Source organism: Heliangelus exortis, chromosome 6 (genome assembly GCF_036169615.1).
Source record: "Heliangelus exortis chromosome 6, bHelExo1.hap1, whole genome shotgun sequence".
NCBI classification, from domain to species: Eukaryota; Metazoa; Chordata; class Aves; order Apodiformes; family Trochilidae; genus Heliangelus; species Heliangelus exortis.
The window spans coordinates 34,384,879-34,411,226 of record NC_092427.1 but is presented as its reverse complement, the minus strand read 5'-3'; the positions used below and the strand labels follow the sequence as shown (position 1 = coordinate 34,411,226).

The 26,348-nt window shown below is 40.7% G+C and overlaps 1 protein-coding gene and 1 long non-coding RNA gene across 2 annotated transcripts; both read left to right on the top strand.

Moving 5' to 3' along the window:
• The first annotated feature begins 3,061 nt into the window (after positions 1-3,061).
• Positions 3,062-10,470, top strand: MSTN (myostatin). The gene is made up of 3 exons (XM_071747810.1): positions 3,062-3,624; positions 5,563-5,936; positions 8,937-10,470. The coding sequence occupies exons 1-3, from the start codon at positions 3,252-3,254 to the stop codon at positions 9,315-9,317; spliced, it is 1,128 nt and encodes a 375-aa protein (XP_071603911.1). The 5' UTR covers positions 3,062-3,251; the 3' UTR covers positions 9,318-10,470.
• Positions 5,944-7,728, top strand: LOC139797849 (uncharacterized). The gene is made up of 2 exons (XR_011726593.1): positions 5,944-6,880; positions 6,918-7,728. It is a non-coding gene; the product is annotated as an uncharacterized lncRNA (long non-coding RNA).
• Positions 10,471-26,348: the final 15,878 nt, after the last annotated feature.

Sequence of the window (26,348 nt, the reverse complement as noted above, 5' to 3'; positions counted from 1 at the left end):
CGAAGAAGGGGAGCAAAGAAAGGGAGCAGAGAAAGGGAGTAAAGAAAGGGGAGCAAAGAAAGGGGAGCAAAGAAAGGGGAGCAAAGAAAGGGGAGCAAAGAAAGGGGAGCAAAGAAAGGGGAGCAAAGAAAGGGGAGCAAAGAAAGGGGAGCAAAGAAAGGGGAGCAAAGAAAGGGGAGCAAAGAAAGGGGAGCAAAGAAAGGGGAGCAAAGAAAGGGGAGCAAAGAAAGGGGAGCAAAGAAAGGGGAGCAAAGAAAGGGGAGCAAAGAAAGGGGAGCAAAGAAGGGGGAGCAAAGAAGGGGGAGCAAAGAAGGGGGAGCAAAGAAGGGGGAGCAAAGAAAGGGGAGCAAAGAAAGGGGAGCAAAGAAAGGGGAGCAAAGAAAGGGGAGCAAAGAAAGGGGAGCAAAGAAAGGGGAGCAAAGAAAGGGGAGCAAAGAAAGGGAGTAAAGAAAGGGGAGCAAAGAAGGGGAGCGAAGAAGGGGAGCAAAGAAAGGGAGCAGAGAAAGGGAGTAAAGAAAGGGGAGCAAAGAAAGGGAGCAAAGAAGGGGAATAAAGGGGCCCTCTTTTTCAGATTAATGGGATCGCTGCAAAACAGTGGGAAAAAATAATTATGGAATTTCTTGCCTGCTCATGGGGAGCCACAGAGAGAGCTGGGAACCCTTGGAGGAGAAGGTGGAGGTCAGGTACCAGCTGAGCACCGGGTAAGCTGCTGCAGAGCACGTGCAAAGAGGAGCCCCAGAGCTGGAGGCATTGCTTTGCTGACTGCTTCTCTTGTCTCCTCTCCAACACAAGTGGCTCACAGCCATGGCCTGCCAGAGCATTTAATTACTCTGATATTAATGACTGCATCATTATTTCCACCTGTTTACTGAGGGAGCATTCTTCTCTTTAAAACTGTTTCTAATGTGAAACCTGGTAACTGTCATGATTCCCATCTGGGGATAAGATTCCCTTTTGTGCCTAACTGGTTAAGTCATTCTGGTTCAAAATAAAAAATAGTTAAAATGAGTTCCATTATGACATTTGCTGGCATAACAGTAAATAATACAAACACCAGAAAAAACAACCCAGACACCCCCATGAACTCACAACAGAGGTCAGTGTGTTTCAGAAAGACCCTTAGTGTGAATCACCCCGTCCATCTTCTATAAATATACATTTCCAACAATTGAAATGCACTAAAAACTTGTTGCAGCTCTGTTATAAACATGCAGGCAGCCTCTATCCTGACTTTAGTTCCAGTGAACCACGAGCCCCATTCATGTAACCACATCTTTAGAACACCAGCATTTGCTTTGAAGACAAGAAGTCAAACTGCTTGCCTTAAACATGGATTTTGAGCTGAAATCAAAGTCTCAGGGTCTGACCCTAAAGCCAGAGGCAGGGACTGTGCCAGGGTGATTTATCTATTGCTTGCAACAACTTTACACCAGGGTAGGAAAATCAATTTCAATTGAATACTCAGGATTTACGTCACTGGTCATGAGCTGAGTCTTAGGCTCAGTTCAGTGCCACGCAGTGAATTTGCATGCCCTGCAGAGGGGATAAAAAAATAATAAGAATGGCCAGGCAGAAAAAAAAAAATCTCTTTGAAAGTCCTGTCCCACATCTGTCTATATACCAGTATTTTTCCTGCACAAACAGTGCAAAAAAACCCCAACCTAAACAATCCTTTTGCTATATTTTTAGGTGTAATCAGGAAAAAGAAGAGAAAGTCAGTGAGAAAATGACAATTCAGTCCTAACTTAGACAGGCAAACTTTGGCATATTGCAGGAAACACCAGGATTTCTATTTACTGTAACATACAGATTGCAAATAGACACAACACAGGCAATTTCCAGGATTTCTGCTTTGCTCTAATACACTGAACAGTGCCCTCCCCCCCATCCTCTCATCTCCCCAGCTGAGTGTGAATTCCATAATTGTGGCTCAGAGCACATCAAATGTGAACCACAGTGCTGTAAGATTTTTTTATAAGTCAACCTCTAAGCATGAAATCATGCCTAGATGTATCTCTTTTATGCAGAAAATGTATTAAAACTGTAATTTATGTAGAGAACTTACAAATATTTTAACAGAAAGGTATCAAACTGACACAATACAGAGACGTTTTCAACAGAAATAAATATGACATGGAAAAAGGAAAATACACTCACAGTTATTTAAGTGTTTTAATTCTGTTAGTACTTTAACTAATGATGGGGAAAAGCAAGCTTTATGCTGTCTGTATATTTTTAAAGCTAGTAGCTGAAGACATTCCTTAAAAACCCCTTTGCTACTAAAGATCTCTCAATATTTATTCTCCTGCCCAGGACTCTGCTGACCTAGCAATAGCATGAAGAGGGCACAGACTCATTTTTCATATTGTTAATTCAGCAAAGGATTTGTTCTTTTGATTTTGTTATAGACTAAAGTGTCTAACAGTTAAGATGTGCATTTACACTGAGTCAATAAATATTGTGTCAAACATGACACAAAATCTTTATTAGTGCTTTAGCTGGTCTCTAGCAGGAAAACCCATTAAAGTTTTCTGAAATATGAACTGCTCAATATATCTTATGTTGAAGAACATAAGTTAGCACTGTTTGCAATGCATTTCTGAAGTATTTCTCCCCTGCCTGCTAACAGTAATCCCCAGGGATTTTCTTTTAAATAGCACAAACTTTCAACTGCAAAAAAAAAAAAAAAAACAAAAAAAAAAAACCCCAAACCAAAACAAAACTGGTAGAAGCTTAAAGGAAGTTTAGAGAGAGGTCTGTCTTGGTTCACAGTACATGGTTGGTATATATTTAAGAATGACAGTGCTGTCTTTCAGTCCTGCTGCCCACAATACTTGGAAATATCTCCTTTCAGTATGCAAAGGCATATCCTCAGCAAAGCACCCTGATAAATCAGTTCACCCTTGGCTGTAACTAAATGCTGTCTAGTGACTTGTGATTGACAGGGCTTTACCCTCTGACAGCCAGATTCATTGTTGGGACAGCAACCAATCGTTGGGTTTGACGACATGAGCCTAATCAAAGTTGGAGTATAAAAAGCCCCCTTGGAATATATAAGGTAGACCAGTGTGGCAAGCTGTCTCTCTGATTGCATTTGCTTTCACGGATCTGTTTAGTGCTAAAAGGAAAAGGGGAAGGGGAAAAAAAAGGAAGAAAAAGGAAGAAAAAAAAAAAAAAAAAAAGGGAAAAAAAAAAAAAGAAAAAGGAAGGGAAAAAAAAAAGGGAAAATAAGCTGCACTGAATGTGAGATCATGCAAAAGCTAGCAATCTATGTTTATATTTACCTGTTCATGCTGATTTCAGTTGATCCAGTGGCTCTGGATGACAGCAGTCAGCCCACAGAGAACGCTGAGAAGGATGGACTGTGCAACGCTTGTACGTGGAGACAGAATACAAAATCATCCCGAATAGAAGCCATCAAAATTCAGATCCTCAGCAAACTGCGGCTGGAACACGCTCCCAACATCAGCAGGGATGTTATCAGACAACTTTTACCCAAAGCCCCTCCGTTGCAGGAACTGATTGATCAGTATGATGTCCAGAGGGACGACAGCAGCGATGGCTCTTTGGAAGATGATGACTACCACGCCACCACCGAAACGATTATCACGATGCCTACCGAGTGTAAGTAACAACCCTGCTGCTGCTTTCACCTCCTTCTGCTCCTCCGAGAGAGTTGTCTCTCTGCTGTAGGACAGCCACACAACTCCTCCTCGGGCTCTCCCACCAGGCTGCTGGCTGAAGTCTGCTAGAGGGAGGGAGAGGAGCGTTATTTCTAAAGAATTTGAGCCAGGTTCAGATGACCGCCGGGCGATCCTTTGTTTTACTGCTCCCTTTTCTGCTCCTCGTAACTCCTTTGCCTTAGAAAGCAAAGGGAGACCTGCAGCTCGGTTGGCTTCGTTATCTGAGGTGCTCAGGGCACTCCCCACCACAACTAGAAAGTCCAAGTACAGATAATTTTTCTGTTTTTTTTCTGTGGGAGGTTTCCCCGGGCGGTGCTTTTAGAGGCGGTAGAAATCAGCAGAAACACAGCTGAGAGCACCTACCTAGCTGCACCGTGTTACAGCAAGTGCAAGCAGAGAGTTAAATCCTTGCTCCTTTGCTGAATTCCCATAAACTAGCACCACCCACTTCTCCCTTAAAACTGTATGTTTAAAGCAAATATGTGTGCAGGAGATTTAAGTGGGAAAATATCCACGCCGGAGCAATCGGCTCCAGTAGTCGTGCCAAGGAAGAATGAAGGCATTTACTGAATGAGCAGATTCTGAGTTATCTTCTGAGTGCTAAACATCTGCTATAGCTCCTATCAAGTATCTTTTGCACAGCTAATACTATAGTATCTTGTGTTCTTCATCAGCTGAAGTATTTGACTCTGGCAGCTGGTTTTTTTTTTTTTAAATAACTCTTATGAATATTGTGTCAAAAAGGAAAAAAGATGACAGGGCATATAAGGCATGGCAGCAGTTACAGATATCATTACAATGCACACAGAGGAATAATGTACCAGCTGCTCTAACAGGCTGAAAATGCAGGCATCGACCAAAAAGGCACTTTCCCTGAATAATTCTTTAATTTTTTAATTAAGAAGTGCATTTACTAGCAATACATAACTGCAGCCTCATCACAAAGTTGTGGTCTGCCAGCAGTTTTATTCCAGCCTGCTGATATCCAAGGGTTTATAACAGGTTTTAATTAAACTGTTACGTAATTACAGTGGCTGAACTTCATCCTCTGAGTTGCATTTGCTACTTTTTGATAAAAAGCCCTTGAACTATTTTAAATGCACTAAAGAGACAGTTCCCTTAAGTGGGGAGATTTATGAATGTCAAAGCCCTGCACCATTTCAGATTAGTATTACCCATTTTATCCTGGCAGGGAAAGATATTGCAGTGAGTTGGTATGACAGCTGCATCATAGGCTACAGGAAGGGGGAACACAGCACTAGACATGACTTTCTTATAATATTCTTCAAATGAAAACAAAATGATCCTTAGATTATCATTCTTAATTATTTTTTTTCCCCCGCTGAGGACAGAAATTATAAATTTCATGTAGTTTGCCCATGGTTGCCTCTGTTTGTGTGGTTTTGCAGCACACTGAGGCAATTTTAATAAATTAAAGGTAGAATTGAGTCAGCTTATGCAGAGTTGCTGCTCTTCATGCTTTAGGAAGGTCCTCAGGAGATGGCCAGCAGGAGTGAGTTGGTGGTAGTCACTGTGAAGTGCAATAGGCTGTGTCCCCTACCCCAGGTAGTTTTTGTTTGGGAAGAAGGGTTTTTTGCAGCTGTGCAGGTCAGCCCAGAGCAGTGGTGCCAGTATCATGGGTTCCTTGACACGTGATGGTACTTTTTAGGTGATTAGCTTAATGATTTTGTTGACATCCATTAAATTTGCTGTAGAGCATGAACCACAGTAAATGAATTAAGTTAAATCCACTTGGCTACTGATACTGTTTAGATTATATTGTGAGACTTCCTATGTGGAAGAAAAATAAATTTGGTTTATATATGCGTATTTCTTTTTGTTCCCTGTTCAGTAATCTATTCTTTCCATTCATTTATAGCTGATTTTCTTGTACAAATGGAGGGAAAACCAAAATGTTGCTTCTTTAAATTTAGCTCTAAAATACAATATAACAAAGTAGTAAAGGCACAATTGTGGATATACTTGAGGCAAGTCCAAAAACCTACAACGGTGTTTGTGCAGATCCTGAGACTTATTAAGCCCATGAAAGACGGTACAAGATACACTGGAATTCGATCTCTGAAACTTGACATGAACCCAGGCACTGGTATTTGGCAGAGTATTGATGTGAAGACAGTGTTGCAAAATTGGCTCAAACAGCCTGAATCCAATTTGGGCATCGAAATCAAAGCTTTTGATGAGAACGGACGAGATCTTGCTGTAACCTTCCCAGGACCTGGTGAGGATGGATTGGTAAGTTCATTTTTTTTTTTTTTTTTTTTTTTTTAAATCGCATTTAAATGTTTTGCGTTTTATTGGGAAAACATTTAAGTTGTGTTGAAGCACTGTTTAGGGAACAGAAAAGTTCTGTATACCCAATTCTTCTGTTCTTTGCTCTCCGATCATGGCAAAATCAAGAGCATTCCTCTGCTTCTGTTTCCCTCCTTGGAAAACTGAGACAAACTGCAGTGCTTCAGAGGGATGCTGAAAGGCATTAATAACTAGAAAATATTCTGGTGATTACTGGTGGATGTTACTAGCAAAGAAACATTTCAAATCTGAGGGCAAATACTGCTTCCTCAGCAGTTGTTCTATATAAAACTAAAAGAACAGAGATTAGATCCTTTCACTGATAGGAAAGTTGCCTCCAATAGTGCTGAGAAAGTGAGGGAATTTCTCCCTGCTCTGTGTGCATGTGTTTTATATTAACAGCAGCAAGAGTTACCTATGTTTAGGAAGGTGGGACCAGATCTTCATAACACTGAGCTCTGTACCTCTGAGCATGTGATAAACTGCATCAGGCCATCTATTAGAGATGTTTGCATAGAGAAATTCTGCCTCATACAATAAATGAGATGTAATAATGAGAAAGAACATAAAGTAATTAATTTTGTAAGTAGAGATGAACAAATTAAACCTGAAGCTTACCAAGTAAACTACCAAATTTTGCTTGTTATTTGTTTCTGCACTCATCATTTCCAACCTATAAAGATCCTGAACCTATCACAGCCCAAAAAAAAAATCACAACCACAAAGGTCCTCCTTTTAAATAAAGAGTAGGATTTACTTTTACTTATATGCAGTGGATCAGTCTGTTTATTCCAGGATCATAGATTTAGGTTGGAAAAGACCTTTAAGATCACCTCCAACTGTATTTAGGTAGCTGGGTAACATTTAACTTTATAAGTTAAATAAGGGTATATAAGGGTATAAGGGTATATAAGGGTATAATAGGATTAAGAACTTAAAGGAAACCTAAAGGCAAAACTTAACTTAAAGGGAAAAGGATGTGATATCTTAACTGTAGATCCATTATAGATGTGGATCTCCTGTTAACAGGAGAGGAAATTTCCCCACAGCTCCTCCCTGGCCCTGCCCATATCATTTACCTTTGGGAGGAGTGTCTGCAGCAGCAGGACACCTTGCAGCAGGAATTTCAGAGGGGACAGAGCTGGGTGACAAAGCTCTTAACTCCTGAGGAAGGGTCCACCTTCATGGGACACCCTGGTCAGTGTCACACCAACAGATGGGGCTGAAATCAGTGCCTGGGAGGGAAGAACCATCAGGAATTTTTTTTTAAATTCATGATTGTAAAAGGGTTGCACCATCCTTCTGTTCTCAGGTGTTGTGGGCTGAAATGCACCTTCCCTGGGAAGCACAGGGCTTGGAGATCTCCCCAAATCTCATCCCTGGCCACAGGGCTCTTTTAGGAGTCAAAATATTGGCTCTCCCTCCAAATTCAGCTGTTGTTGAGTGCAAATTTGTATTTAGCCCTCTGGCAGAGGGGAAAACTGTGAAGTAGCCTGTACCAGCAGGGCAAACACTCACTCCTACTGCCACTGCAGTAGCAACCACGGAGTAATTTTTCTCCTCGGTCTGGTCAAGGAGCCTTCCTTGATGCCCAGAAAGCCTGAACTGAAGAGGGATTCAGTGGGGGGAATTTCAGAAGGACTTGCAAAAGGGAGAGTAACACCGAGAAGGCCTCCCTTTGAAATGCTTTTGGAGTTCTTAATTTTTTATCTGGAGTTCTAATGCAAGGGAAGGGGGGGAAAAAAAAAAAAAAAAAAAAAGGAAAAAAAAAAGGAAAAAAAAAAGGAAAAAAAAAAGGAAAAAAAAAAAGGGAAAAAAAAAAGGAAAAAAAAAAGGAAAAAAAAAGGAAAAAAAAAGGAAAAAAAAAAGGAAAAAAAAAAAGGAAAAAAAAAGGAAAGAAAAAAGGGGAAGAAAAGGGGAAAAATGAAAAAAAAGGAAAAAAAAGAAAAAAGGGGGAGAAAAGGGGGAGAAAAGGGGGGAGAAAAGGGGGAGAAAAGGGGGAGAAAAGGGGGAGAAAAGGGGGAGAAAAGGGGGAGAAAAGGGGGAGAAAAGGGGGAGAAAAGGGGGAGAAAAGGGGGAGAAAAGGGGGAGAAAAGGGGGAGAAAAGGGGGAGAAAAGGGGGAGAAAAGGGGGAGAAAAGGGGGAGAAAAGGGGGAGAAAAGGGGGAGAAAAGGGGGAGAAAAGGGGGAGAAAAGGGGGAGAAAAGGGGGAGAAAAGGGGGAGAAAAGGGGGAGAAAAGGGGGAGAAAAGGGGGAGAAAAGGGGGAGAAAAGGGGGAGAAAAGGGGGAGAAAAGGGGGAGAAAAGGGGGAGAAAAGGGGGAGAAAAGGAAAAAAGGGAAAAAAGGGAAAAAAGGGAAAAAAGGGAAAAAAGGGAAAAAAGGGAAAAAAGGGAAAAAAGGGAAAAAAGGGAAAAAAGGGAAAAAAGGGAAAAAAGGGAAAAAAGGGAAAAAAGGGAAAAAAGGGAAAAAAGGGAAAAAAGGGAAAAAAGGGAAAAAAAGGAAAAAAGGAAAAAAGGAAAAAAGGAAAAAAGGAAAAAAAGGAAAAAAAGGAAAAAAAGGAAAAAAAGGAAAAAAAGGAAAAAAAGGAGCTCTTATGATGGGGTTTAAAACAAAAAAAAAAAAAACCTCACAGCAAAATTAGAAATCCTCAAAATTTCTGAAAGCTTTTAGCATTCAATAGAAGTGATGCTGGTACTGAGGTGATGGTGATTTTCAGGGGAAGAACCTCAGAAACTAAAGCTCTTTCTAGAGAAACAGCAGGGAAATGGTGGTGCTCAGCATGCAGGAGAGAAACAATCCTTGAGCAGAGCTCTGCAGGAGAAAGGTTTTTTTTGCCAAAAGGCTTTTATCCGCGGGTGATAACTTGCTACACTTATTCTGAAACGTGCTAGGTTTGCATGGTTTTCCTGTGCTTAACTCAGCAACGCTTCTGGTTTCTTCTCAGAACCCATTTTTAGAGGTCAGAGTCACAGACACCCCAAAAAGGTCCCGCAGAGATTTCGGCCTCGACTGCGACGAGCACTCGACGGAGTCGCGGTGCTGCCGCTACCCCCTGACGGTGGATTTTGAAGCTTTTGGATGGGACTGGATTATCGCCCCGAAAAGATACAAAGCCAATTACTGCTCTGGAGAGTGTGAATTTGTCTTTTTACAAAAATACCCCCACACTCACCTGGTGCACCAAGCCAACCCCAGAGGCTCGGCGGGCCCTTGCTGCACGCCCACCAAGATGTCCCCCATAAACATGCTGTACTTCAACGGGAAGGAACAAATAATTTATGGGAAGATCCCAGCCATGGTGGTAGATCGCTGCGGGTGCTCCTGAGGTGGTTGGGAGAGCCACGTCTTCATGAAGTTGTGGGAGCTATCAAGAGAAGAAAAAAAAAAAAAAAAAAAAAAAAAAAAAGAAAAAAAAAAAGAGAGAGAGAAAAAAAAAAAATAAAGTTATACCCCCTCAGCAAGTCTTTGAAACTGTGAAGTTACGTACGCTCTGCATTGCCAACATCCTCCCTGCTGCACGAGAGGTTATGGTACAGGTGGGGTGCAGCAGAACCAGAAATGTGAACTAAAAAGGACGAGACAGTTACCTTTGAGCCAGCAAAGAAGAAAAGCTCCAATCAAAATCAGGATTTTACCGGGTTGAAGATGTTACATTGCGAGGGAATCAATGCTCAGTCGTTCAGCCACGAGTTTATACGCAGGTTTTGCTACAGGTTGGTAAGCAAATCAAGCTCCTTCTCACCTGAAGGAGCAGGCTTTTAAGTCCATTTCTTCACAGCTTCACTTCATGTTGTATTTACAGGAAAATATATACTGGTTAACACATACACCACTCCACAATACCACCAGAATCATCCTTAAACACTTGAACACGTAGTGCAGAATCAGGAAATGTGTCAGATGAAATTCCACATCCAGGGACAAATCCTGAAATGAGGGATGGCATAGTGTATTTTAGTGTGTTTCCATTCCTTTTCCTCATTAGTGTGTTAGTAACCAATGGCAATGGTGCTACGTAAGCAGGCTGAGTAAATAGATAGTTAAATAAGTGAAAGAATTTAGACTACCAACGAATTTGCCCTATCCTCAGGTACACTACTCAACATTCGCAAGAAATAGATATTTTTTAAGTGAAAGAGAATAGTTTTCTAGATGTAGTGAAACTAAAAGGCAGCAGAGAAGTCTGACATCCAAACCCTGACCCCACATGGTAACCTGCCTTTGCAACATTACCGTTTGCACTATGAGAAACCAATGCAAATAGTTGGTTGCTACAGATACTGTTTAAAGAAAAAAAAAAAAAAAAAAAAACCAACCAAACCACTTTGATATAACTGACTTGTGTAATATGTATGCCTCAATATTTTGTAAATAAATGTTTATTTTTTAATCACTGTTGGTATATGTTCATGGCAAGAAAGGAATTACTTTAACCTGTACTTTAGTTTAATAAACAAACAAACAAAAAAAAAACCCAACCCAATATTCTCTTCGTAATAGAATTTCCTGGATTTTAACACAAAGAACATGTAGGAACAATACAGCAAAGTAAACCATATGTTGAGTATACTACTACATTTTATATGTTTTTTACATTGGTATGAGCCATCTGTGATAAATGATGGGCATTGACATGTTTATAAGGTTCTTTGAGTTACTGTTTTTATGGTCATTTTGATCCACAACTGAATTTCCATACTTTGAATCTTATGTCCATATTGACAATACCACACAAGATTGCTATTAAATGCATTTTATTATATTTAAAAGTCTGCAGCAAAGTATTATCTTTTTTGAGTAAACAGAGTACCTGGATTTCCACACAAATTCTGTACATTTTCTTTATGATGAAAAAATGTTAATTGAAATTAAAAAAATCTATTTACTATTAAGTCCATTTCATTTCACACGTGAAATACAAACTAAAAACCAGGCATTTGTTAAGCCAGTAAAATCACTGTTAAAATATCATGTTAGTAAGATACACATTCTTGTTAAATTCCAGAATCTGGTTTCCTTTCTGTAAAAGCCACTCTAAAATATGCAAAAGTGCTCAATTTTCTTTTCCTTCTACACATTTCCTCCTCCTTTTATACATTTTCTGCCCGGGTGGTAAATATTTTGTATCGAGCTTTCTACATTTTTTATTTGTATGTAAGGACATTAAAATTTAAAGGTGAGCAATGAGGTTTGAAACTTAAAAGTAAACAGATTTCCTACAATTTCTTTTGAATGATTTGGAGTCCTGCTAAAGCTGTGTCTGTGCATCAAGCAGATGTTTAACTTCCCCTGATGTGGTTCATCAGAGCAGGTCTCTGGGGCTCTAAAATACACTTTCTATTTAGTTTCCCACAAAACTCAATCAGAGAAAAAAAAAAAAAAAAAAAGATAATTTAAAACCTCTTATAATACAGTGAAGCTGCAAGAAGTTAAAGCACCACCTAATTCCTTCTTCTCCAGAAACCAAGCTTACAGGATTCAAGGAGAACACTCAGATTTCTTGAAGTGAACAGCAAAACTTCTGCTGGCTTTAAGGCAGACCAAAATTTTGCCCTTTGCCTTTGAACTCGTGACATTCAGGCACCAGACAGTCCCTGCTCTTTTGAGCTATCAATAGTAATGTCTCTGCACATACCAAAAGCCTCATTGACTGCTGGGAGGCTGGAGCTGAGCATTCATTGTGCACCAGGTGGTTAACTTGAGCCTACCAGGTAATTAACATCAGTTTACCAGGTAGTTAGTTTTAGTGCACCTGGAATTGGGTCACTTCACACAGCAACAGCCCAGAGTTGTGGCAGTGTGGATTTTGGGGCTGAAAGCAAAGAGAACACCTCTCCCAAAGAGAACACCTCCCCACCAAAGTGCTGGCAGGACACCTGTATGATTATTTTTACTCATGTCAGCTAAACTAAAGCTAATGCCAAACCAGTTATCTCCACCCCAGTGGCATCACTGGCTGCCCAGTAACAACTCGACCCTGCACAACTGCAGCACACAAGTGATGGAAATGTTATTTGCTGGTAGCAGAGAAAACACAAATAAACCCAGGAAATAAATCAAGGAAGGAAACTTCCTAAAAACATTCACTCTAACCAGCATTCCATCTTGAATGGAATGAATTCTGAGCATTCATTGTGCACCAGGTGGTTAACTTGAGCCTACCAGGTAATTAACTTCAATTTACCAGGTAGTTAGTTTTAGTGCACCTGGAATCGGGTCACTTCATACAGCAACAGCCCAGAGTTGTGGCAGTGTGGATTTTGGGGCTGAAAGCAAAGAGAACACCTCCCCAGTCTGCACCAAAGTGCTAGCAGGACACCTGTATGATTATTTTTATTCATGTCAGCTAAACTAAAGCTAATGCAAAACCAGTTATCTCCACACCAGTGGCATCACTGGCTGCCCAGTAACAACTCGACCCTGCACAACTGCAGCACACAAGTGATGGAAAATTATTTGCTGGTAGTAGAGAAAACACAAATAAACCAAGGAAATAAATCAAGGAAGGAAACTTCCTAAAAGCATCTACCTAACCAGCATTCCATCTTGAATGGAATGAATTCTGAGCATTCATTGTGCACCAGGTGGTTAACTTGAGCCTACCAGGTAATTAACTTCAATTTACCAGGTAGTTAGTTTTAGTGCACCTGGAATCGGGTCACTTCATACAGCAAGAGCCCAGAGTTGTGGCAGTGTGGATTTTGGGGCTGAAAGCAAAGAGAACACCTCCCCAGTCTGCACCAAAGTGCTGGCAGGACACCTGTATGATTATTTTTATTCATGTCAGCTAAACTAAAGCTAATGCCAAACCAGTTATCTCCACACCAGTGGCATCACTGGCTGCCCAGTAACAACTCGACCCTGCACAACTGCAGCACGCAAGTGATGGAAATGTTATTTGCTGGTAGCAGAGAAAACACAAATAAACCAAGGAAATAAGTCAAGGAAGGAAACTTCCTAAAAGCATCCACTATAACCAGCATTCCATCTTGAATGGAATGAATTCTGAGCATTCATTGTGCACCAGGTGGTTAACTTGAGCCTACCAGGTAATTAACTTCAATTTACCAGGTAGTTAGTTTTAGTGCACCTGGAATCGGGTCACTTCGTAGAGCAACAGCCCGGAGTTGTGGCAGTGTGGATTTTGGGGCTGAAAGCAAAGAGAACACCTCCCCAGTCTGCACCAAAGTGCTGGCAGGACACCTGTATGATTATTTTTATTCATGTCAGCTAAACTAAAGCTAATGCCAAACCAGTTATCTCCACACCAGTGGCATCACTGGCTGCCCAGTAACAACTCGACCCTGCACAACTGCAGCACACAAGTGATGGAAATGTTATTTGCTGGTAGCAGAGAAAACACAAATAAACCAAGGAAATAAGTCAAGGAAGGAAACTTCCTAAAAACATCCACTCTAACCAGCATTCCATCTTGAATGGAATGAATTCTGAGCATTCATTGTGCACCAGGTGGTTAACTTGAGTCTACCAGGTAATTAACATCAGTTTACCAGGTAGTTAGTTTTAGTGCACCTGGAATTGGGTCACTTCATACAGCAAGAGCCCAGAGTTGTGGCAGTGTGGATTTTGGGGCTGAAAGCAAAGAGAACACCTCCCCAGTCTGCACCAAAGTGCTAGCAGGACACCTGTATGATTATTTTTATTCATGTCAGCTAAACTAAAGCTCCAGCTATCTCCACACCAGTGGCATCACTGGCTGCCCAGTAACAACTCGACCCTGCACAACTGCAGCACACAAGTGATGGAAATGTTATTTGCTGGTAGCAGAGAAAACACAAATAAACCAAGGAAATAAATCAAGGAGGGAAACTTCCTAAAAGCATCCACTCTAACCAGCATTCCATCTTGACATCCAGGTAAATCTCATTCCATGGAAATTTTAGGCAGTGTGTGTCCTTCCTATTCTACCAAACTTGAAATAGTCATAGAGCAGTCCTGGCTCCCATGTTTTTAATATTTCCCTCACATCCAAGTGACTACCCAAGGTTTGCTTGTTGATTTTAACTGCTGAATGATTCATAATTAAGGTGTTTATTGACAATCAGTTTGAGATTCCAAGGATTCATTCAGTTCTCCTGGTTACATCGTTCTATTCCCAAGGCTCTGGTCCTACAGACATGAGCAGCACCTGTGGGTGCTTTTTGTGTGTCAGCAGCAAAAATCTGATTATTCTGCTGGGCACCCAGAAACACCCAACCAGGGATAAACTCTGAGAAAAACCCAGCCTGATTTCCCTTGCCTGGCATCTCAAGAACCCCTCTCTGCAGCTCTCCCCCATCCCACGTCCATCCCCATCTCCATCTCACTTCATGCTCTGCCCTGTGGCCTCTTCCACAGGGGGAAAAGCCCCCCTGCCCCTCTCCATCAGGTCCAAAGCATCCTGCTTCTGCTAAGCCCTGGGGGGATTTTGGGGAAAAAAACCTTCCAAAATGCTCCACTGGAGCCTTGGGGAAATTTAACAGCTGTCATCTCCACTAAGCAAATGGGAACTGCAATTCCTCACAGATGCAAAGGTTTGGTAAATGGGAGCACATCTCAAAGGAGCTGCTACAGGTCAAATCCATGCTGAGCTTTAGGTACCTCTCCTCAATTCTGTAGAGTTGGCTTTTGGGTTGTTCATTGATGTTCTGGGTTTTGGTTTGGGTTTTTTTTTTTGGGGGGTATTTTTTTTTTTTTTTTTTTTTTAGGTTTTTTGGGGTGGTTTCTTTTTTAATCAAGGAGATTATTGAATTGACTCATTCTTGGATGTGAATGAGCTCTTTTGGCTTAGTCTCTTAAAAAATATGATCAGCCTGGGACTAGGCTTGGACAGTTCAGTCCAGGCAGTCACATTTTGTTAAAGTTGCAGCAAGACAAAGCAGGGTATTATAATGTGAAGTACTAGATAAAATTAACCAAAGAGTTCCAGAATTCAGTGAATAATAATTTTGAGAAGTTAGGAAAGAGTAGGTTATGGAAGGCACTAGCTAGGAGCTTTACTCAACAAGTTTATTTTGAAACAACACTGTACTTGAGTAATTCAGCAAAAATGGCATGAAAAACCTTTATTACCTGCTTTGACTGCCCCAGGTTTGCCATGTGCTTGTGCTGTAGTTTCTTCCCAACAATGTTATCTAAATAAATTGGTATCTTTACACTGATTTAATACCAAGACACATGGCAAAGAGCACTCAGTAAATTACAAATGCATCTGCTTCTCTATTCAACCTTTTCCTGCTGTAACTCACCCTGGAAAAGCCAGGGCAGCATGTTTGAATCTATAAAAATAAGATGCTAAAAGCTCTGGAATTCTCTCTGTTTAGTTTATAAAAGCCCTGATGAAAAGTTAGGGCTACAGGCCAACTGCTGAATTTGAATAGGCAAGAAGCACAGCTCTGTTCTCTTGGCTATTTCTAAAAGATAAAAAAAAATAAGTGATAGTGCCAGCATCTGATGAAGCAGTCTTGGGGGAAAAGGGCAAATATACTTTTCATTCACCAGTAAAATACTGCTATTAATTACTGGGGGTACTGATAAATTAACTACAATCACCCTCTTTGCTGGCTGGACAGGGTGAATTTGATGTACAAACTATTAGAAGGTATTCTGCTGTTTGTTTTTCAGGACTCCAGAAGTCCAGATGGCACAACTAGCCTTGAATCCCTGTGTAGATGAGGTTTTAAGATGAGCAATGAGCTTCACAGTATTTTTGGGTGTTAATCTGGCTGACTTTCACCAGCTTTGGCCACTAAGGCTTTCTGAGGCTACAGGAAATACTGCTCCTTTTCTTCAGAAGTGGCACAGTTCACACTTAGCATGCTTTCAAAATTGTCATTTCCAGAGAAAATAATATGCCTTATTGTCCTTGAATCAAATAATTCTTTCATCTAGATGCTATTTGGGCTATAAATTTAATTATGCCCAGAGTAACCCATGAAGCCAAGATCTGCTACCCCTTCTCCTCACACAAATGGCTTCCACTAGAAATCACAAACTAAATTTCCTTTCAAACCTTTTCCACTCTATTTCCCAGACTACCTTGAGTCCTTATCAGTAAAGTTGCAAGAGCTGAAGGGATTCTGCTCCAATGATGCTGCCTGTGGAAAGGCAAATGGACAAACCCTGGCTCAGCACTGCCTTTTCTGTTCCTCCTGATGAAAGCTGCATGGCCCCTGGGTGAGATCTGCTTAGCACCTCTGGTTAGAAAAGCATAATAATGCCTGGATGTGGCAGAAAAGGCACTTTTATGTTCCAGGACCCATCAGTCTAATTAACAAGAGCCCTTAGAGATGATGATGGTAAGGGAAGAGTAGCTGGGAAAGCATTATGGAGGCATTACTTGGTGGGCAGCTTCCACAAAACTTTAAAAAGGCAGTTTGGGAGACAGCTGCCAGACAAACAGGATGAGACACTGAAATATGGAAGGTGTGAGATGCCCATTGCAGAGAAGCCATGTGCAAAGAATTGTCTGCTTCCATGTATTTCAAAGAATTCAGCATAATATATATAAAAATATAGATTTAAAAGCTGAAATGTAAAGGAGTCAAACAGTTGTAGTCAAGACTGCAGAAAACACTTTATCTTCCCAAAGCCAGGATGAAGCTGGAGACCTTTGCCAAGCTTTGACTTCTTTTGCCATAACAATGCTTAAGTGTTAAATCTTTGCCAAGATTAAAAGAAGTTTTAAAGCAAATCTAATGTAACCATAACCTGTTGCATCATAATTGGACTGTGTAGCAATGCAAAACATCATTACTCAGGTCTCAGCTTGCAGCTGAGATTATTCAATTCATGAGCCCTTCCTATAGAAATACAGTCAAATTTTAATTTTTCTCAGTAGTTTTTCACCTAGGAGAGAAGCAATTACCTTCCACTAGGAAGACAGCACTGCACATTCAGAGCCACCAAACACCCTGCAGTAAGACTCTTAAGCATAGAATCATAGAATCCTAGAACTGGCTGGGTTGGAAGGGACCTCAGAGCTCATCAAGTCCAACCCTTGATCCACTCCCGCTGCAGTTCCCAGCCCATGGCACTGAGTGCCACATCCAGGCTCTTTTGAAATATCTCCAGGGATGGAGAATCCACCCCTTCCCTGGGCAGCCCATTCCAATGGCTGATCACCCTCTCCAGAAAGAAATTCTTTCTCATGTCCAACCTAAACCTCCCCTGGCACAACTTGAGACCTCTTGTGCCCTCTTGTCTTGCTGAGAGTTGCCTGGGAACAGAGCCCAACCCCCCCCTGGCTCCAACCTCCTTTCAGGGAGTTGGAGAGAGTGATGAGGTCTCCCCTGAGCCTCCTCTTCTCCAGCCTCAACACCCCCAGCTCCCTCAGCCCTTCCTCACAGGACTTGTGCTGGATCCCTTCCCAGCCTCCTTGCTCTTCTCTGGACCTGCTCCAGCACCTCAAGCTCCTTCCTGAGCTGAGGGGCCCAGAACTGGACACAGGACTCAAGCTGTGGCCTCCCCAGGGCTGAGCACAGGGGTACAGGTATGTACAGGTACGTACACAACCTACAGTTTCTGCATGGTTCTAGGAGTGACACCAACATACACATAGTTTATTAAAAAAAAAAAACCAGCATGAAAGTTTAAATGAAGCTTTTAAAGACAACTGCATTGGTATGAGGCTTATATAGGTAGAACAGGAAGAAGCAGCAGATGCTAAAGACCCAGTAGCCCAAAAAGGGACTTTTTGTAAGGGCATGGAGTGATAGGCCAAGGGGGAATGGCTTTAAACTGGAAGAGGAGAGATTTAAATTAGACATTAGGATGAAATTCTACCCTGTGAGGGTGGTGAGACCCCGGCCCATGTTGCCCAGAGAAGCTGTGGCTGCTCCATCCCTGAAAATGTTGAAGGGAAAGTTGGATGGGGCTTGGAGCAACCTGGGCTGGCAAGGGGGGTGGCACTGGATGGTTACTGGAGGTTTGTAGCATCTATAGCCAGGGCCACATTTTCTCCTGCATAAGCCAAATATTTCTCATAAGAAAAGGAAAAACCAAAAAACCAATCACCAAATTCCACCCCAAAGCAGAGCACACCTTCATCAACCCTGGCTTTCCTAAAAGCTTGTGAAACTTCAGCAAAAATCAAGATTGGTGTTTGATTATTACTGAAAAAGTGATAGGGAAAAAAAAAATAAATATTTGCTGGATCAGAGAATCTCCTGTTCTACTGGATCCTCTTGATGGTGATGATGATCCTCTAAGGCATCAGCCTTTAAAATTCTGGTGTTCAATGGAGTAAAGCATCTGACATTCTACACAAAATGGAAGTTTTCAAATGTCTAACAGACAAGATCCAGATAAGATCCACACGAAAAAATTAAATAAATTAATAACTGATCTCCATCTTAAACCTAAAATTATTGATTCTCCAAATTCTCAAACTGGATGTTCTTTTGGAAAATAAGTATTTTGGTTTACTCTTCCTCTGTGACTTGAAAAGGTGAAAAAGTCATTCATGTTCTCTCTGTACTGTAAATTACAGGAGAGGGATAGAATAGATTAATATGTTCCAAAAGACATCCCTGAAAATCTCCTTTTCAACCCAAACCTTGACAACCTAACAGCATTTAAAGAGTAGTTCCAAACCCTTTACCCTCTGAGCTGTAAAGACTGGTTTGTGCCTTTTATTTATTTTTTTAAAAGAATAGTTTTGAAAGACTATCAGTATCTTTTCTAAGTCTAATTATGATCTTGGATGATATTTTTATTTTTTTAATATTTGACCTTTTCCAATGATTCTTGGCCAACATGAATAACTGGAAGTGTTACTGGCACTAGATATATTTAAAAGATCCTTTCTTTTGTCTGTCCAGCTGGTCATATTTAAGCAAACAAACAGTAAAACAATTAATAAACCCTCCTTGGACTCAATGGCAAAAATCACACACTGGAACCTGAATTTCATGACCATTATTTCATAAGTGAGATGAAAGTCTTCAATTCCAGATTTCAGTTGTGCTAAAAGAGTCAGATTTTTTTTCTAAAAATGTGGAAAGAATGCAAGAGAAAATTGCTATTATAGTGGTTTGCTTTAGCATACGACAGAGATTACTCTGAATAAATGTATTTTATCTCAGGAATTTAGTTGGGAATGCCAATAAAGCCACATGGGCAATGGGATGCAAATAAACAAACATTTATTTGACTGCTATTCAGAAACCAGGATTCTGGGTTTCTGGGTTGAGTGTTTTGTGCACCCATTTTTATCCAGTTTTCTTTGACTTTGGGTATATCTAAAAAAGTTACACCCACTCTTACTGTAAGAAAGTGGAACTTGGCTGTTCAAATTTGAAATTTCTAGTTGGACATTTTTAATGTTTTCTTTGTTATTTCAGATATTTGGACTGAAAGGGAACCCTGACTGCACAGAATTTGGGTGAGGAAGTGGTTTTAGCAGGAAACTTCAACTTCATTCTTATTCCATAGTCTTATTCCTGCCTAAGAGTTCAACCCAGGACAGGCTAATATTTATAATAAATTCTCCTCAGAGTGCAAAACTGTTGGTTTTCCTCTTGTGTTGTTCAATATACTGTGACACTACTCAGAGATTACTGACCAAGCACCTCTGGAGAACTACAAAAGATTTTTCTCAGCCTCACTCATCAGTGAGCTCCAAAAAATGGAAGAATAATGACCTTGTGTTTCCATTCCACTGAACAGTGCCCCACAAATGAAAAATATCAAAAAGACTCATCTCACAGTTAAGTGTTGCAAGAAAATCCTCTTTACCAATCATTGATTTAATAATTTCCCTGTTGAAAATCAAAACCACTAGATTTTGATTCACAAGTAGAATATTTGTGTAGTCCAACAGATAAGATCCAGAAGGTCACATGAAAAAAAAGTTAAATAAATTAATAAGATAACTGATCTCCATCTTATTTACTTATTTAGAGAGTCCATCCCACCCAATTGTGTCATGGAGATATAGACAGGTTATCATCACAAGATGGCACTAATGGAAATAACCTCAAGTATCAAAGACCCTCTCTTGCCAACTGAAGACTTCACAACAAAATTCTGACAATCCTAAAGCAATGGCACAGGCACTGCAAAAGTCTTACAGAAAATTTTCCATTCCTCTTCTGAGGACATCCTGGATGAAATGGTGAGGTTTGGAAATGTACCTCTGGCTCTGGAAGCTGTTTTTAACCTCATCAGTAGCATCAAGAACTTAGAAGCAGCATCCTTTGCATTACTCTGATTCAGACCTCTGATCCCCAGCTCACGTTTAAAACAAAATTATGCAGAAGACCTTCAAGATTAAATCACAAAAAGATTCAAAACTATCATGATGAAGGGTTGCTTTAAAGCTAATACATCCTCCAGACTAGATTTTTGGGGGGTCACATGATCTTTTTGGCTGGGAATGATTTTTTGGGGAGGGGAGGGACACACATACAGACAGCCTCTTGCCTTCCTGAAGTTTCTGGTGATACAATCAATAGATCTCCTAGGATAACTCTATCTCCTCTGCAAGAGGCAAATCAGAAATCATGCCTCAATTTCAAGTACTTGTGCATACAGAACATTTGATACTAATTAACTACACCTCAAACCATTCCCATTCCTGTTGGCACACAGTACAATGCAGAAACAATATAAAAGAAGACAGAAAAGCTGCAGTCAGCAGATCTGATAACCACTAAGCAGCATCAGCAGTCCCAAGTACTGGTGAGCCTTATCTTCAAGACAGTGGAGGACAGGCAACAACAACAAAATCATAAAAAATTAAAAAAAAAAAAAAAATAAAAAAAAAATAAAAAAAAAATAAAAAAAAAATAAAAAAATCACAGAAGAATACAACTCTTGGAGCCTGTATGACAGCAGATATGTGCACATTTGTGAAAGTTTCAGAGCAAAGAAGTTATAAAAACAGCATTCTGACCACATCATAGGATCATAGAATAGGCTGGGTTGGAAGGGACCTCAGAGCTCATCAAGTCCAACCCTTGATCCACTCCCGCTGCAGTTCCCAGCCCATGGCACTGAGTGCCACATCCAGGCTCTTTTGAAATATCTCCAGGGATGGAGAATCCACCCCTTCCCTGGGCAGCCCATTCCAGTGTCTGATCACCCTCTCCAGAAAGAAATTCTTTCTAATGTCCAACCTAAACCTCCCCTGGCACAACTTGAGACCTCTTGTGCCCTCTTGTCTTGCTGAGAGTTGCCTGGGAAAAGAGCCCAACCCCCCCCTGGCTCCAACCTCCTTTCAGGGAGTTGGAGAGAGTGATGAGGTCTCCCCTGAGCCTCCTCTTCTCCAGCCTCAACACCCCCAGCTCCCTCAGCCCTTCCTCACAGGACTTGTGCTGGATCCCTTCCCAGCCTCCTTGCTCTTCTCTGGACCTGCTCCAGCACCTCAATCTCCTTCCTGAGCTGAGGGGCCCAGAACTGGACACAGGACTCAAGCTGTGGCCTCCCCAGGGCTGAGCACAGGGGCAGAATCCCTTCCCTGGACCTGCTGGCCACGCTGTTCCTGAGCCAGCCCAGGATGCCATTGGCCTTCTTGGCCACCTGGGCACACTGCTGGCTCCTGTTCAGCTTCCTGGCAATCCAGACTCCCAGGTCCCTCTCTGGCTGCTCTCAGCCACTCTGTGCCCAGCCTGTAGCGCTGCATCTCAGGAACATATCTGCAATACCACTTGATATGTAACAAAACATCACAAAAGGATGAAAACTCTAAAGAAATAAAAATTAAATAACTTTCCCAACTTTTAATGTGCAGTCTACAGTGTATTTAAGATCCTCTGATTTGACAAGCTCTATACTCCTTGACTCTCTCAGATTCCCTGCTGCATGTGCACACCACTATGCCAGAAGGATCCCACACCCTGGATGCCTTGGGGAAAAAAGGAATTCCCTGCCATAGAAGTGAAGGAGAGAAACTTAGGATATCTTAGGCATTTCAGGAGGATATCACTGAGGATGCACCAATAATGGAAATAAAATATTTGCTTTTCAAGTACTATTCCAGAAGGTGAACTGGCTCCAGGAGCAATAAGAAACTTCAACACCCTGTCTAAAACATTTTTTCCCTTCCTTCCTCCCCATCAATACAATTTACAAGGGTTTACCTATCCTGGGACTTCATCTGGGGAAGTGCAATTTCAAATGAAGTAAAACCTGACCCAAGTCATGACTGGGGCAAGCCCAACACTTCACCTTGAAGCAGTCCAGCTACTCTGAGCACATCAGTGCAAAGCTGCAAAGCCAGAATTTTCACTGTCTCCAAAAGCTCCTTTGCAATTCAGATAAAAACCTGCCAGGGTGTTTCCTCCAAGATTTCACATCACCCCAAAGGAATGCTGTTGACACTTAATCTCATAGCATGGAGTGCCAAACATTTTACAATCTGCCCATTTTTCTGAAGCTCTTTGTCACCAAGTGATCACCATCCTATGTTCAATTGGAAATCCAGTTCCATCCCTCCAGCTAACTCTCAAGTGACAGAAAAACTCCACTGCTTCAAGAATATTGTTGCAAAGTGGATTTACTAACAGCAGAGCTTTAGTGCTAATTGTCAAGACAACAAATTGCAACCACTCCTTCCAAATAAAATATTACCACAGGGCTACTGCAGGATGACCCCTGCAGGCAGACTCCTGTTTCTAAGACAAAATGCACTTTAATTCTGCAGTAATTACCCCTCTCATGTGTAACAGACAGAAAGGAGGGGAAAATAGCTAGGAAATATGAAACATGCCTTGATGGGACAGGGATGGATAACATCATCATCCTCACCCCCACAAAAAGAAGCAATATAGCATAAGGTTCAGTAATTCTTGTCTTTTCATAAAGCCCCATTTGTTTTATGGGCTCTCAGCACTGACCTGATGCTTTTAGCTCTTCTCCATTCACCTTCTACCATGGTTGGTCTGGGAGAGCCACAACCCAGGGAATTCAGCTTTTGGGCAGTGCAGGGCTGGGAAACTGAGAGACTCTGACAGCTTCCCCCCCTTCCAGGCTTTCTGGACTGGAGAGATAAGGAATTAATTAAGTTACATTAAATGTATTAAACCTGGAAGTAATTTGCATGTTTTTATCACCATGCCTTGGTGCATTAATGAAGAAACGAGAGTAAAAAAAAAAACCCACAACACATGGATTTTCAAATTATCATCAAAAAGTTGCAGTCTTCCAAGATTACTTGAAAGAAATTGAAAGAGTTTTGCTATTTAAGGACAAAAACCTCAAGTAAACATGAATTTGCCTCATCTTGCCAAAAGGTTGTTGTAAAGGATGTAGAGTAGCAGGAAGCAGAAATTTTTAGGATCCTGAAGGCATCCATGTGTTGCTCTAAATCCTGTTCCTGTAATGGAAAGCCTTCCTAGTGAAAGGAGACACCTGCTTTTCCCTGTGGGCCATGAATAATCTGATACATTTCAGCAGTGGTTTTCATCCTTCTGAATCCAGCAGTAATCCAATTTAAAATCCAGAATGGAATTTCCAAGGTAATAAATTATATCTATTATATATTTGGGGGTTTGGACACATTTGTCTTTACAAAATGAACTAGAGTTTTCTAAATGCCTGGATAATTGGTTAGTACTGTCTGCTTTGGTATCCTGCTTTCTCAGTATTGACATTCTATTATTCAAGTTGAAATACTTGAAAATAGCTCAGCAACCACACAACATTATTCCACATTAAAGAGATTAATATATTCACGTTGCTCTATGTTGAATCAAAAAAAAATATCAACTAAAAAAAATCAACTAAAAATATTGCTGAAAAGCTAAACCACATTTATGTTTAAAATGTGCATATTAATATATTTCTCAAGTCCAGAAGTCCAAGGCTAGAAGAAATATTTCTTATTAAGACCTGATCAAGTTTGTTTATGCATGCTATACCAAATTAAAAAATAACAATCCTCAGTTGGCTAGTGATGCTTTTGCTTCCTTACTCCTCTTCCAGCCTTAGGACTATTATATCCCTTGCTGTGAAGGTTTTTAGAAGACATATAAGTGTCTTAAAAGACATAGAGATGCATAAGAATATTTAAAAATTATTATAAGGCAATGACAGCCAGAAGCTAAGTAAATGTTATGGTTGCATTAAAATTGAACAGGTTTGCAGGCACCTGCAGTGTGAATGTAGTGAATCCAAGAAATGCAGCCTGGAAACAAATTACTGATGATTTTCTAATTAGCATTAGTCTGGCAACCATCACTAATTGTCCTAGATTAGGGTCTGCAGTTCTGCTGCCAGTTTATGCAGCACCTCCAAGAGAGTTCTCATACTGGAAAAGAACCAGGAGCTGATCTTGGACTGTCCTGGGGAGTGCTTCATCTTCCAGGGCCACTTGTCACATCAGAGAGCAGCAGCAATGACAAGTTCAGGGGTAAGGCCTTTTATAGCTGTAGCTCAGGACTTCAAGTGGTAAGGGTTTAAAAAAAAAAAAAAAAATTTACCTGAAAACTGAATGAGCAGCCCAGAGTTCTTCTACAGGGTTTCACATAGGTACATTCATTTATGAGAAAAAAAAAAATCCTTGTTTTTTGTTTAGCTTCTTGCAAATTCTATTTGATGAGTTTATTTTAGTATCAGCTTACATGGTGTGTTCATTTCAGCAGCACAGAATGGATAATGAAAATCATTCAATATCATTGCCTTTCCAGCTGTAGTTCTAGCTGAAATATTAAGCTATCATATAACAGTGGCAGCTCTCCAGGCAGGGAAAAAAAATGTTTTGCACCTGTTTACAAATGGCTTTAGTCATTATTCATCATTACCTTGACTCTACATCTGATTAAATAAATTCATGCCACACTTTTTTTCCTTTACAACTCCTCCAAATGCCCTCTTTATACCCAAGCCTAAAGTCTTTCAGAATGACAGAACCCCAAATGAACTTCCCAATTTATTTTCCTCCATTAGTCCAATCTTCTGTGATTTAAAGAAATCCTGATGTGTTTCTTCATTCAACATTTTCTTGAAGATCTTCAAAGCTACACATCTGCCACCCAATATCAAATGTACTTGAAAAACCTTCTCTTAGATGCCCCTTTCCTACAGAAATCACATCACTGCAGATCATCACTTGCTATTCCAGCTGGAGTAGCTTTCACAACACCCTTCCAAGTGCAAGCATGGAGATGAAGGGCATTTTTATTTCCACAAACACTCACCAGTCCCTCTTCCCCTTTTCAGTATTTGGAGCTGGGATCAGGCTTGAGTGATTTTGAACGAGTTGCACAACTTGGGAATTGAAATGAAAAGCTCAAACCAAACATGATGACAACATTTAGTTGTTTTGGAGCCATAATATGATGTCAGGAACTACTGGGAAAGTTTAAAACTAATACAGTTCCTTTGCTGAAGTTTGGCCAAGACACTGACATCACTGCTAAAACCAAACAATATAGGAGGTTATTTAAGTAGCAAATAGTTTAGTAAGGAAAATGTACCCTTTTCAGCATTCCAAGGCTCTGATTCATTCCAGTCACCCTTTACCAGCTAAGGCCAATGTCAGACTGTCTCATGGTCTTAAGGAATGTAATGTAAAAAATTATACTTACAGAAGAATAAAATTGAAAGTGTTTTGCCCACACAGATCTGGGCAAGCCTGGAACCACATTTTCTGGAATAATAATCCTTTAGGTGTGACTATACCTTGTTTGCCCTCCTTATTACTTTATAAGGGTAGCAGAGCTTTAACTGAACTTAAGAAGGGTTTGGGTTTTTTTTTGGAGGAATTGTATTCTAGACTGTAGGGTTTTGAGTCAGTATTCCTTCAGCTAATTGAATTATAACTTTCCTGTGTGAGGATTTTTAGGATCCTGAAGGCATCCATGTGTTGCTCTAAATCTGTGTGAGGTAGAGCTGAGTGTTGGAATGAGGAGCATTGCAACTCCACACAGATTTATTTTGAAGGTGTAAATATGTTTCAACATAAATGAAATTTATTCCCCAAGTCAGTGCCCATGAAGGCTTTCATCAGGGTGAACCAAAGGTGTTCTACATGGAGCTTCAAGACAGAAAAGTGCTCTTGTTTGAAGAGTGAGAACAGCAAACTACCAATCCTCTCTACACCTCTGCATCTACAGGTAAAGGAAATGAAGTCATGGATCAAACTCTATGCAGCAATACCTGGGAAAAAACCCAACAAAAATGAACTTCTGTAGTTTCTAGGGAAGCAGCTGGGACTTCCTGAGCCTCAGAGAGGAACAGGGCTTTAATACATTCCTTGTTATTTGATAGCTAGTCTTAATATAGTTAAGAAGAGGCTGAAACAGATCCAGGCTGACTTTATCAAGAAAGGATTGACAAAACATATTACTTTCATGAAGAGGGCACAAAGACATGGAAGGTGTGAGAATGGTCTTGGAAATGATGAAAAAAAAAA

Bases quoted from the DNA above. Each gene is read 5' to 3' on its own strand.
- MSTN (XM_071747810.1), top strand. From the start codon at position 3,252: ATGCAAAAGCTAGCAATCTATGTTTATATTTACCTGTTCATGCTGATT. The intron at 3,625-5,562 runs GTAAGTAACAAC...ATTCATTTATAG, and splicing joins TATCACGATGCCTACCGAGT to CTGATTTTCTTGTACAAATG. The intron at 5,937-8,936 runs GTAAGTTCATTT...GTTTCTTCTCAG, and splicing joins GACCTGGTGAGGATGGATTG to AACCCATTTTTAGAGGTCAG.